This window comes from Globicephala melas, chromosome 21 (assembly GCF_963455315.2).
Source record: "Globicephala melas chromosome 21, mGloMel1.2, whole genome shotgun sequence".
Taxonomy (NCBI): Eukaryota; Metazoa; Chordata; class Mammalia; order Artiodactyla; family Delphinidae; genus Globicephala; species Globicephala melas.
The window spans coordinates 30,232,943-30,247,530 of record NC_083334.1 but is presented as its reverse complement, the minus strand read 5'-3'; the positions used below and the strand labels follow the sequence as shown (position 1 = coordinate 30,247,530).

The window sequence follows — 14,588 nt, the reverse complement described above, 5'->3', positions numbered from 1 at the left end:
ACAAACAAAAACAATATATATTTAGCAGATAGAAGACACATTTACAACAGCAACCAGAAAGACAATATACCTAAGAAAAGTTATCAATAAATGTATAAAACCTATGAGAAATTAACTTCTGAATGACCAAAAACTGGAAAGACAAAATGTGAGATGTGAAGACTAAACAGTTCTCTATAGCTCAATTTATAAATTTAACAGTCTTAAAAAATAGGAGCTAGACAGGTTGATTCTAAAATTTCCATGGAAAATAAATTTAAAACTTCCCTCACACCCATGAAGTGGGAAGGCCTTTCTAATTATGACTCAAACTCTAGAAACCATCAAATAAAAACCTCATGAATCCTGCCTTAAAAATAAAAGTATTTTGTATGGCAGTTAAAAAACACACACACACAAGAAGCCAAGTCAAAAGACAAATTAAGAAAGAAAACTACTTCTCATTGCAAGGCAAAGAAATTTATCTTTTATCTATATCTGTGTTGAAATTGATATCTAAATGCATCTATCCCTATCTATCTAGATATCTAGCTATCTACCATCAGGCTCATGAAAAAGAAATGAAAATTAAAACTATACCAATATATCATTTCTCAGGTACCAAAGGTGAAGAAAAACTTGACCATACACTTTGGTGGCTAGACTGTGGGGAAACAGACCCTTCTCATACGTTATTGATAAGTGTGCAAAGCACTAAAATCAGTGCCAAAATCTGGTATTAGCTATCAAAATTAGAATTATACTACCTAGAAATATTACTCCTGGGAATCTGCCTTGTAGATACACATGCACATATATAAATGACACACATAAGGTTTTTTTCACTGTAAGATTTTTTAAAATAATAAAATATTGGAATCAAGCCAAGTACCAATTATTAAAGAACTAGTTAAATAAACTACACACAACTTTTAGACCCTATTATAAACTGGAAATATTGATATTATCATGCCAACTTAAAAATATGTATATGCAGATTTATTGAAAGACATGCTGATCATAATTGCTGGTAAATTTTATATGAATAAAATTATAAGTATACAGTTATAATTGATTGTTTAGAAAACTAACATTTAAAAATAATGCAGAAAATTCAGTAGGATAAAATATTTTAACCTACTTTACCAAGGCTTTGATCAAAACTCATAACAAAGATATAAACTTCACAAGATAAATAGCATCTCTTTATGTAATGATTAAGATTATGGGCTCTGGAGTTACAAACTGTGGATTCAAAACCTAGACACACCATCAAGAGTCCTTAGTTGGTTTAACTTCCTGAAATATCAATCTCCTCAATAGTAAATGTTGATAAGCACGGAAATAAATTTTAGCAATCTTCTTTTATTGTCTGACAACCAGAAAGACAGCATGAGGTCTGACTGAGTGCATGATAATCAAAGTATGAATAGTCAGAAATGAACAACAATTCCCTAATTTAAGCTACATCAATATCACAAATCTTTGATTTCTAAGAAGACTGAAACATTATACTTACATGAATAGATATGCAATATCATGAGGTCTTAGGGTAAGATAAGACTTTTTCCATTCTAAAAATGCATGCAATAATTCATCTGCCTCACCAACAGTAGAGATCTTATTTTTATCTGACCACAATTCCAAAGATGACAGCACAATAGTAATTTTAAATGGCGTAAACATCTAAAAACAGAAGAGATAAATACATGAAAAAAATAATTTTTATGTTATTTTATAATAACCAAGAAATTAATTCAATCTTTTGACAAATCCACCCTCAATTTATATGGATAACTTTATTCAGAAATGCCACGTCAGCTGCGGAGCAACTCAGTCCATGCGCCACAACTACTGAAGCCTGCGCGCCTAGAGCCCATGCTCCGCAACAAGAGAAGCCACTGCAATGAGAAGCCCGCGCACCGCAACGAAGAGTAGCCCCCACTCACCACAACTAGAGAAAGCCCGCGCACAGCAACAAAGACCCAACGCAGCCAAAAATAAATAAATAAAATAAATAAATTTTTTAAAAAAAGAAATGCCATGTCAAGGCAATGCAAATTATAATTTCAAAACTAGTATGAATTTTCCTAACTAGTATGAAAAGGAAAATACTTACCGAATTTACAAGGCCAATAATTTCGATGACTTTATTTGTTACCATCATGCTATCAGAGCCCAGGTAATCATACTGAAAAACAGAATTAATTTAAAATTTAAATATCATTTGTTATGTAATATGTTTGAGATTTACTCTCCATCTACTCTCTCAGGTTGAGGCTGCTTTGGGGTTAGAACACTTCAAAATAAGACAGTAACAATTAAAATAGGAATATAAATTGGATCACTCACACATGCTAGTATGTAACATTGTATAGCCACTCTGAAAGATAGCTTGGCAACTTCTTTCAAAACAAATAATGGACCTAGAAGTTGCACTCCTGGACATTTATCCTAAAGAAGTAAAAACTGGTGCTCAGAAAAACCCATACATGAGTGGAAACAACTCCTAAGTCATTCAGTCGTTCAAAGATTAAACAAACTGTGGTACATTCATAACACGGAATACGATTCAGTAATAAAAAGTAACTGAACTGCTGATATATGAAACAGCCTGGGTAAACCTCATGAAAATTATGCTAAGTATAAACAAATCTCAAAAGGATACATACTATATGATAACATTTATGCAATATTCCTGAAATCACAGATGGAGAATAGATGAGTGATTACCAGAGGTCGAGAAGTGAGGAAGTGGGGAGAGATGTGTGTGACTCCAAAGGGATAACACAGAGAGTCTTGTGATGGTACTTGTTCAGTGTATTGGTCGTGGTGGTGGTAGTTATGAACGGCTACATATGTGATACTACCACATAAAACCACACACACATACATACACACAAATGAGTGTATATATAATGGCTGAAATCTGAATCAGCTCTGAAGAATGTGTCAATGTTAAATTCCTTATCTATAAAAAAACTCTCTAAAGTACATTATCCCTTGGATATTACACAGGACCCTCAAGTTAAACATATCCAAAACTACACTCATTATCCTCCCTCAAAAATATGCTCCCACTTAGATTTCTACTTCTTTAGTGAATGCTATTATCATTTATGACCTCCCACATTCATTATACTATATGTTCAGTGACAGCAAAACTTTTTCTGTTTTGTTCACTGCTCTATCCTCAATAAATAGAACAGTAACTGGCATCTAGGTGATGCTTAATATATTATTAAATGAATGAATAAATCAAGTCAATTTACAAGTTCTTCTAATTCACCCTCATTAGTAACATTTAAAATTGTCCTTTCCTGTCTATTCCTAACACTATTAATTTGTAAAACTTCACCTTGATTACTGGAATAGTCTCTTAAATGCTTTATCTTACTCCAATTTTTACACCAGCATTCCTGTCCCTATGCTATTGCAGAAATGATTCTAAATGTAAATATGAACACATCATTACCCTGCTTAAAATCTTTCATTGACTCTCTATTACCTTTAGGATAAAATCCAAATATCATGTCAATTCTTCAATTCATCTCTTTCCCTTTCCCTTCTTCAACACTGTATATTAATCATACTAAACTTCTTAAAATGATCTGAAAAGAACAATCTCTCATATTTATGCACCCTTGCAAAGAAAGGTTTCGCACTGAGTCTTCCCTGGCCCCATCCTCCCCCCATTGCCCAAACCAACCAAGCCAGAACCCAGCCTGCAACCATCTCCTTTACCAGGTTCTCACACTCCAATTCCCCTGCCCTAATCATCCAAGGGCAAGGTACCAAAAATTGTGAAACAACCTCTATTCTCCCGAACCCACTGCAATTTTTCAAGTTAGCCAATGCTAAACCTGTTTACCTTGTTTTGCTGTTCCTTCCCACAGAAATCACAATAAAGGCTCCTGCCGTGTTTTCCTATTGCTCCCTCTGTCTCCTGACCTACTGTGGTGCTTCTCCATGTGGCATGATGTGGTATGCCCTTTCCTCCTGGGAACTGTGAATAACAAACTAACTTTCCAATAGTAATCATCTCCTGATCTGTTGGCATCAGCATACCTGAATAATAATAAAACCTACATGTTAAAACACCTACTTACACGCTCTTACAATACCTCAGGTTACAGCTGTGTGTCTCCATGTCTTTCTCTATTAATGTACTGTGTTTTCATAGTACCATAATCTTCCCTCAATCTGGCACTGAATTCACTAGGCTACAACTGTGGATTTAAAATTTGTGAAGTGATTGAAGACATCACTATTCTTCTTTATATGCCCAATATCTAGTAACACAGATGTCATACTGGCTCAATGTTTGTTTTATTAAAGAATACATAAACATAAATATTTGTAAGAACATAAAAAAGAGATGTTTAATGAGCATTATATGGCTGACAAACCTGGCAATTTGGACAAGACGCTTTTAAAACAACTCTCAAAATTTGTAACGTAATCCTGAAACAAAATAATTTTCATAAACCCAAATATTCCCTGGAAATCTAGTCATCTTTACTAGAAATATCTCAACTTTCTCTTAAATGTTCCGTTTGCCCTTTTCCCTAATACTCTAATAAGTCAAGTATTTTAATATCCTTCTCCAAATATCTCCTGTCTCTGACCCTCAACTCTGGCTTCCTGACAAGCTCTACAATCCTATGAATAGAAAGGGAAATTCACATTCTCTGTAGTATTCCATAGATGTGACAATCAAATACTTATCTTCAAAACAAAACCTGGAAAGTATACTTTATCCCTGTTTTCTGAAATCTTTGAAATATAGGAGAAATAAAACCACACCCAACTGAGTACAAACTGAGTTATCACCTCAAGGGTCTGAAGTTCAGAGATCCTCAAATTGTTTATGGGAATAAGGAATCTAGAGGTGCCTTTAGACTAGACTCAATCAGACTTGAGTCAACAGACTCAAACAGTTGCACCATTAAAAACCACTAAAAAAATCTTGACATTTTAATGTAAGCAGTTATCATAAGTAGTTATACTATCATCATTGCTGTGCCAATAAATATCTTATAGGGAAAAAGATTCTCTAGACTACATGCTGCTCTTCAAGTACCCTAAAACAAGAATTAAAGCTTAGAGAATTTCACTTTAAAAAATCACCGTTAAAAATTTTTGTGGATTGAGAAAGGCCCTAAAGATGTGAAGTACCAGCAAAAAAAAAAAAAAAAAAATCATTTTGTTATGCAGGTTTGTTATGTAAAGATTTCAAATAAAACATTTCTGATAGAACTAATGTAATTTTGAATATTCGATTCTTCAAATAGAAGACGTCTTCACTGTTCTCTAGGAGTGACATGGAAGTAAGAAGATTGGAATCTTTAAGTTCCTTTCTAGTTAGGGATAATCATACATTCATATCAAATATTCAAAAGCAAAGAAAAAGCAAAACACATACCAAAACTTTGTCCACCACGATATGCATTTCTAGATAAAGAGGAATTAAATCTGGAACAGCTGATTCTGGCTAGAAAGAAAGAATAGCAGTATTTAAAAACTTTCACAAATTGTTTATTCTGAACTTTTAAAATATTTTTCCACCTTTACTGAGTCATAGTTGAAATATATATATATACTTAAGCTATAAGACTTGATGCTTTGATGTACATACACAATGTGACATAACTGCCACATTCAAGCTAATTAACATACCCACTCTCACACAGTTACCATTTTCTTTTATCTTGTGTGTGTGTACTCCATAAGTTTTTTATGGAGTAGTTAGGGTGTTCTATATATAATATCATGTCATCTGCAAGTAGTGACAGTTTTACTTCTTCCTTTCAATTTGAATGCATGTCATTTCGTTTTATTACCCAATTACTGTGGTGAGAACTTCCAATTCTTTGTTGAATAAAAGTGGCGAAAGTAGGCATCCTTGACATGTTCCTGATCTTAGAGGAAATGCTTTCAGCTTTTCACCGTTGAGTACAATGTTAGCTGTGGGCATGCCATATATGGTCTTTATTATGGTGAAGTATGTTCCCTCTGTATCCACTTTGTTGAGTTTTTATTATACATGGATGCTGAATGTTTTCAAACGCTTTTTCTGCATCTATTTAGATGATCATGATTTTTATCCTTCATTTTGTTAATGTGGTATATCACATTGATTGATTTGCTGATGTTGAACCATTTTTTCATCCTTGCAATAAACCCCACTTCAGCATGGTGTATGATTCTTTTAATGTTTTTTTCCTTTTAATGTTTTAATGTTGAATTTGGTTTGCTATTATCTTTTTAAAGATTTTTGCATCTATGTTCATCAGGGATATTAGCCAGTAATTTTCTTTTCTTTTCTTTTCTTTTTTGTGGTATCTTTGTCTGGGGTTTGGTATCAGGGTATGCTGGCCTTGTAAAATGAATTTGGAAGTGTTCCCCCTTCATCTATTCTTTGGAAAAGGAGTTTGAGGATTGGTATTAATTATTCTTTAAATGTTTGGTACAATTCACCAGTGAATTGTATAAGTCTGGTCTTGGACTTTTGTTTGTTAGCATATTTTTGACTACTGATTAAATCTGCTTACCAGTAATTGGTCTACTCAGATTATCTATTTCACCATAATTCAGTCTTTGTAGGTTAGGTGTTTCTAGAAATTTATCCATTTCTTCTGGGTTGCCTAATTTTTTTAAATTGAAGTATAGTTGATTGACAATGTTGTGTTACTTTTAGGTGTACAGCAAAGTGATTCATATACATACATATATATATATATATATTTAATATATATGACATATAATATATATGTATTCCTTTTCAGATTCTTTTCCCTTATAGGTTATTACAAAATATTGAGTATAGTTCCCTGTGCTATATAGTAGGTTCTTGTTGGTTATCTATTTCATATATTGTTGTGTATATATGTTAACCCCAAGCTCCCAAGTTTTCCCTCCCCAGGTTGCCTAATTTGTTAACATATAATTCTTCCTAGTAGTCTATATTTCTGTGGGATCAGTTGTAACATCTCCTTCATTTTTTATTTTATGATTTCTCTTTTTCTCTGGGTGAGCCTAGCTAAAGGTTTGTCAATTTTATTTTTTCAAAGAACCAGCTCTCAGCTGCACTGACCTTGTTTAATGTCCTTTTGGAATCTGTTTCATTTATTTCTGCCCTACATTTGTTATGTCCTCCCTTCTGCTAATCCTGGGTTTCATTTGTTCTTTTTCTAGTTCCTTGAGGTATAAAGTTAGGTTATTAGTGACTTTTCTTGTTTCTTGAGGTAGGCCATTTATCGCTAAGAACTTCCATCGTAGAACTACTTTTGCTGCATCCCACAAATTTTTGGTATATGCTATTTCCAATTTCTTTTGTCTCAAGGTATTTTAAAAAATTTCTCCTTTGATTTTTCTTTGGCCCATTTGTTGTTCAGTAGCATACTGTTTAAACTTCACATATTTGTGAATTATCCAGATTTCTTCACGTAAATAATTTCCAGTTTCATACCATTGTGGTTAGTAAACATGCTTCGTATGTTATCAATCCTCTTAAATTTATTAAGATTGTTTTGTGGCCTAACATGATCTCTCATGGAAAATGTTCCATGAGAACTTCAGAAGAATGTGTATTCTGTTGCTTTTACATGGAGTATTCTGTATATATCTGTTAAGTCCATCATTCCAATGTGTCATTTAAGGCCAATGTTTCCTTATTGATTTTCTGTCTGGATGATCTATCCATTGATTTAAGTGGGATATTAAAATTCCCTACTATTATTATATTGCTGTCTATTTCTCCCTTTAGGTCAGTTAATATTTGCTTTATATATTTAGGTTATCCTATGTTGGGTACATAAATACTTACAAATGTTATATCTTCTTGTTAAATTGACCCCTATATCATTATGTGACACCCATCCATGTCTCTTATTACAATCTTTTTTTTTTTTACACCTATTTTGTCTGATATAATTATAGCTACTCCAGCTTTCTTTTGGTTTCCATTAGCTTGGAAATCTTTTTCCATCACTTCACTCTCAGTCTCTGTGTGTCCTTATATCAAAAGTCTCTTGTATGTAGCATACAGATGGGTCTTATTTTTTTAATCCACATAGCCACTCTATGTCTGTTGACTGGAGAACTCAGTCAATTTACATTTAAAGTAATTACTGATAGGTAGAGAAATGAGAGAACTCAAATAAAATTTAAAAGTAATTATTGCCATTTTATTAATTGTTTACTGGCTGTTTGTTTCTTCTTCTCCTGCTCTCTTCCTTTGTGGTTTCATGACTTTCTTTAGTAATATATTACTTTCTTTTTATTGTTTGTGTATTTACTATAGGTTTTTGCTATTTGTAAGCCATGAAGCTTACAAATAACTTATATATGTCTATTGTAAGTTGACAACAACTTAAGTTTTTTGAAAAAGCTCAACATTTTTACTCCCTGCCACATTTTATGTTTTTATGTCATATTTTATCTCTTTTATCTTGTGTATACCTTAACTAATTATTATAATCACAGTTATTACTATTTTTACTACTTTCGTCTTTTAACCTTCATAGTAGCTTTGTAACTGATTAATCCACTCCCTTTGCTATATATTTATCTTTCTGGTGAGCGTTATTATTTCATGTTTTCTTGGAAAAATTTAATGTGAGTTCCAGTTCAAGATGGCAAAATATGAAGATCCTGAAATCAACTCCTCCCAAAGACCTATTGAGTCTACAACTACATACAGAACAATTTCCTCTTTTAAAAAACCTAAAGTCTGGCTCAGTGGTAACTATACATCAGGAAAATGAGAAGAAAAGCATGGTGAATCAGGTAGGATGTACTGAGACACACTCTTACCGTAAATGCCACCCTCAGTGCTATGACCCACAACCTGGAGAAAATTCTAAACCTGGAGCTTCTGTCTGAGGAGTGAAGGGTTTGAACCTCACATTGGGCACCACAACTTTTAGGACCTGCACCTGAGAGACAAGCCCCCAAAATATGGAACTTTGGAAACCAATGGGGCTTGAGTCCCCAGACTCACAAGATTGTGTCATTCTGGGAACCAGGTCAACAAGGGCCCAGGCACTTGGACTTACCTTCTGTAGGGCCCAGCTCAGAGGGAGCTAGTCATGCCCAGACTTAAAGTAAAGGAAATTCCCTTGCTTATATTAAGGTGTCAGCCTGAGAGGCAGGCATCTAATTAGCACACACATCCAGTGATGAAGACCTGCAGGTACCATCTTCGTGCTCTCCCTTGTCCATGCTCCAGAGCACTATATCTCCCAGAAGAGAGCTTTTACATGCATCCGGTGCACCGATCGTTGCAGCTGACTCCCTGGGGACATTACTTGACTGCCTGACTCTGGAAGCCAAAGGAGCTTGCATTCCTAATCCCATGGGATTGTAATGATCATAAAGGAGCTCATACCCCTGTTAGGCACTCCAATCTTTATGGCAGCTACCCAGGAATACCTCTACATCACCTGGCTCTGGCAGCCAGTGGGGCTTATACTTGTGGGTCCCATAGGACAGTAGCTAACAGAGAAAGAGTTCTTAAACAGCTACCAGGCCCCAGCCAGCAAGAGGCAAAAGATCCAAGACCTCAGTCTTTCTGTTACAGAGGCCTATTAGCTAATCATCATGGCTGCAGCCTGAGAGGCAGACTTCTAATTAAACACACATCTATGGGCTAAGTGTCATGCTTTCCAGATACCTCAGAGGGTGAGTGCTATTTTCAAGAACTCCCTCTGCTACCCTCCAGAGATCCAGTTTTTCCTGCAAGGGAATTTTACATGCAATTGATGCCCTAGTTTTTAAAACAAGTGCCCCAGTTTTTGCAGCTACCACCTAGGGAATGCTCCTTCAATGCCTGGCTCTGGTGGCTAGGGGGCTTGCATTTATGAGACCCACAGGACTTGAAGCAATTGAAAAGATGGTTCTTGGCAAGCTGCCACCTCAATACATAAGGCAAATGCTAACAGCCATAAAAAGGGAAATAGACAGTAATACAATCATAGTAGGGGACTTTAACACCCCACTTTCACCAATGGACAGATCGTCCAAAATGAAAATAAATAAGGAAACACAAGCTTTAAATGATACATTAAACAAGATGGACTTACTTGATATTTATAGGACATTCTACCCCAAAACAACAGAATACCCTTTCTTCTCAAGTGCTCATGGAACATTTTCCACGACAGATCATATCCTGGGTCACAAATCAAGCTTTGGGAAATTTAAGAAAATTGAAATCATATCAACTATCTTTTCCAACCACAATGCTATAAGATGAGATATCAATTACAGGGAAAAAATCTGTAAAAAATACAAACAGATGGAGGCTAAACAATACACTACTAAATAACCAAGAGATCACTGAGGAAATCAAAAAATACCTAGAACCAAATGACAATGAAGACACGATGACCCAAAACCTATGGAATGCAGCAAAAGCAGTTCTAAGAGGGAAGTTTATAGCAATACAATCCTACCTCAAGAAACAAGAAACATCTCAAATAAACGACTAAACCTTACATCTAAATCAATTAGAGAACGAAGAACAAAAAAAACCTAAAGTTAGCAGAAGGAAAGAAATCATAAAGATCAGATCAGAAATAAACGAAAAAGAAATGAAGGAAACAATAGCAAAGGTCAATAAAACTAAAAGCTGGTTCTTTGAGAAGATAAACAAAATTGATACACCATTGGCCAGACTCATCAAGAAAAAAAGAGAAAAACTCAAATCAATAGAACTAGAAATGAAAAAGGAGAAGTAAAAACTGACACTGCAGAAATACAAAGGATCATGAAGATTACTACAAGCAACTATATGCCGATAAAATGGACAACCTGGAGAAAATGGACAAATATTTAAAAAGCACAACCTTCTGAGACTGAACCAGGAAGAAATAGAAAATATAAACAGACCAATCACAAGCACTGAAATTGAGACTGTGATTAAAAATCTTCCAACAAACAAAAGCCCAGGACTAGATAGCTTCACAGGCGAATTCTATCAAACATTTAGAGAAGAGCTAACACCTATCCTTCTCAAACTCTTCCAAAATATAGCAGAGGGAGGAACACTCCCAAACTCATTCTACGAGGCCACCATCACCCTGATACCAAAACCAGACAAAGATGTCACAAAGAAAGAAAACTACAGGCCAATATCACTGAGGAACATAGATGCAAAAATCCTCAACAAAATACTAGCAAACAGAACCCAACAGAACATTAAAAGGATCATATACCATGATCAAGTGGGGTTTATCCCAGGAATGCAAGGATACTTCAATATACGCAAATCAATCAACATGATACACCATATTAACAAATTGAAGGAGAAAAACCATATGATCATCTCAATAGATGCAGAAAAAGCTTTTGACAAAATTCAACACCCATTTATGATAAAAACCCTCCAGAAAGTAGGCATACAGGGAACTTACCTCCACATAGTAAAGGCCATATATGACAAACCCACAGCCAACATCGTTCTCAATGGTGAAAAATTGAAACCATTTCCTCTAAGATCAGGAACAAGACAAGGTTGCCCACTCTCACCACTATTATTCAACACAGTTTTGGAAGTTTTAGCCACAGCAATCAGAGATGAAAAAGAAATAAAAGGAATCCAAGTTGGAAAAGAAGAAGTAAAGCTGTCACTGTTTGCAGATGACATGATACTATACGTAGAGAATCCTAAAGATACTACCAGAAAACTACTAGAGCTGATCAATGAATTTGGTAATGTAGCAGGATAGAAAATCAATGCACAGAATTCTCTTGCATTCCTATACACTGGTGATGAAAAATCTGAAAGAGAAATTAAGGAAACATTACCATTTAGCATTGCAACAAAAATAATAAAATATCTAGGAATAAACCTACCTAAGGAGACAAAAGACCTGTATGCAGAAAACTATAAGAGACTGTTGAAAGAAATTAAAGATGATACCAACAGAAGGACAGATATACCATGTTCTTGGATTGGAAGAATCAACACTGTGAAAATGACTATACTATACAAAGTAATCTACAGATTCAATGCAATCCCTATCAAACTAGCAATGGCATTTTTCACAGAACTAGAACTAAAAACTTCACAATTTGTATGGAAAGACAAAAGACCCCGAATAGCCAAAGTAGCCTTGAGAAAGAAAAATGGAGCTAGAGGAATCATGCTCCCTGACTTCAGACTATACTACAAAGCTACAGTAATCAAGATAGTATGGTACTAGCACAAAAACAGAAATACAGATCAATGAAACAGGATAGAAAGTCCAGAGATAAACTCACGCACATATGGTCACCTTATTTTTGATAAAGGGGGCAAGAATATATAATGGAGAAAAGACAGCCCCTTCAATAAGTGGTGCTGGGGGCTTCCCTGGTGGCGCAGTGGTTGAGAGTCCGCCTGCTGATGCAGGGGACGCAGGTTCGTGCCCTGGTCCAGGAGGATCCCACATGCCGCGGAGCGGCTGGGCCTGTGAGCCATGGCCCCTGAGCCTGTGCGTCCGGAGCCTGTGCTCCGCAACGGGAGAGGCCACAACAGTGAGAGGCCCGCGTACCACAAAAAAAAAAAAAGTGGTGCTGGGAAAAACGGACAGCTCCAGGTAAAAGAATGACATTAGAACACTCCGTAACACCATACACAAAAATAAACTCAAAATTGATTAAAGACCTAAATGCAAGGCCAGACACTATAAAACTCTTAGAGGAAAACATAGGCAGAACAATCTATGACATAAATCACAGCAAGATCCTTTTTGACTCACCTCCAAGAGGAATGGAAATAAAAACAAAACTAAACAAATGGGACCTAATGAAACTTAAAAGCTTTTGCACAGCAAAGTAAACCATAAACAAGATGAAAAGACAACCCTCAGAATGGGAGAAAATATTTGCAAATGAAGCAACTGCCAAAAATTAATCTCCAAAATTTACCAGTGGCTCATGCAGCTCAATATCAAAAAAAACGAACAACCCAATCCAAAAATGGGCAGAAGACCTAAATAGACATTTCTCCAAAGAAGATATACAGATTGTCAACAAACACATGAAAGGATGCTCAACATCACTGATCATTAGAGAAACGCAAATCAAAACTACAATGAGGTATATCACCTAACACCAGTCAGAATGGCCATCATCAAAAAATCTACAAACAATAAACGCTGGAGAGGGTGTGGAGAAAAGGGAACCCTCTTGCACTGTTAGTGGGAGTGTAAATTGATACAGCCACTATGGAGGTTCCTTTAAAAACTAAAAACAGAACTGCCATACAATCCAGCAATCCCACTACTGGGCATATACCCTGAGAAAACCATAATTCAAAAAGACTCATGTACCACAATGTTCATTGCCGCTCTATTTACAATAGCCAGGACATGGAGGCAACCTAAGTGTCCATCAACAGATTACTGGATAAAGAAGATATGGCACATATATACAATGGAATATTACTCAGCCAGAAAAAGAAACGAATTTGAGTTATTTGTAGTGAGGTGGATGGACTTAGAGTCTGTCATACAGAGTGAAGTAAGTCAGAAAGATAAAAACAAATACTGTATGCTAACACATATATATGGAATCTAAAGAAAAAAAAAGGTTCTGAAGAACCTAAGGGCAGGACAGGAATAAAGATGCGGATGTAGAGAATGGACTTGAGGACGTGGGGAGGGGAAAGGGTAAGCTGGGACAAAGTGAGAAAGTGGCACGGACATATATACACTCCCTGATGTAAAACAGATAGCTAGTGGGAAGCAGCCACATAGCACAGGGAGATCAGCTCGGTGCTTTGTGACCAACTAGAGGGGTGGGATATGGAGTGTGGGAGGGAGACGCAAGAGGGAGGAGATATGGGGATATATGTATACATATAGCTGATTCACTTTGTTATGCAGCAGAAACTAACACACCATTGTGAAAAAATTATACTCCAATAAAGATGTTAAAAAATAAATTAAATTAATAAGTAAATAAAAGCAATAACTGCCTTGAAAGAGTAATAAAGCATACATAACTCACTTTTTCACTTATAAAAATATTATAGTCCATTGGGTTTTGTTCTGTGTCTTGGTTATTTTCAGTAAGAACTGCAAATTCATTGTTTTCATTTCCTAATTTATAAAGAAGATGCTGAAATTCAACTGCAGATTCCAGAGGCTCAATTCCATAAGAAAAATTTTCAAACTGCAATATTCCTCTGTAAAATTAAGGTTAAAAATTTAAGTGCTTTTAATTAATTCTATATCATAAAACTCTGACAGAATTCCTTAAAAAAGGAGGAGGAGGAGGAGAAGGAGGGGGAGGAGGAGAGTGAGAAGAAAGATACAGAATGTTTTTGAGCTCAGTATTTTGACCCAAACTCTTTATGTTTTGGAGATGACTCTGAAGAGATAAAAAAAGGTCTTCCCCAATCCAAAAAAGTAACTTTCCATTTAATTTACTTTATAGTTATAAACGCAGCACAAATTATGTAATCAGTTGCTAGCAAGTACACAGCATTACTGTGATCAAGTCATTCTCCTGTTCCCGAAGTCAGTAATTTAATGAAAGCAATAGCAAATAGAAATCTGTATAAATTTCTTTCTGTTTTGCACTGCAATGATTACATTGCTTGCATAAAAAAAGGATAC

General features: G+C 35.4%; 1 protein-coding gene across 1 annotated transcript in view; it reads right to left on the bottom strand.

Moving 5' to 3' along the window:
- ADAM32 (ADAM metallopeptidase domain 32) overlaps nt 1–14,588 on the bottom strand; it is a 167,006-nt gene that overhangs the window by 115,112 nt on the left and 37,306 nt on the right. The window contains exons 6-9 of the mRNA XM_060291569.1: nt 13,978–14,155; nt 5,405–5,473; nt 2,099–2,170; nt 1,499–1,665 (exon numbers count right to left, since the gene is read on the bottom strand). Coding sequence (XP_060147552.1) covers nt 1,499–1,665; nt 2,099–2,170; nt 5,405–5,473; nt 13,978–14,155 — 486 coding nt within the window. The remainder of the gene's footprint in view (nt 1–1,498; nt 1,666–2,098; nt 2,171–5,404; nt 5,474–13,977; nt 14,156–14,588) is intronic.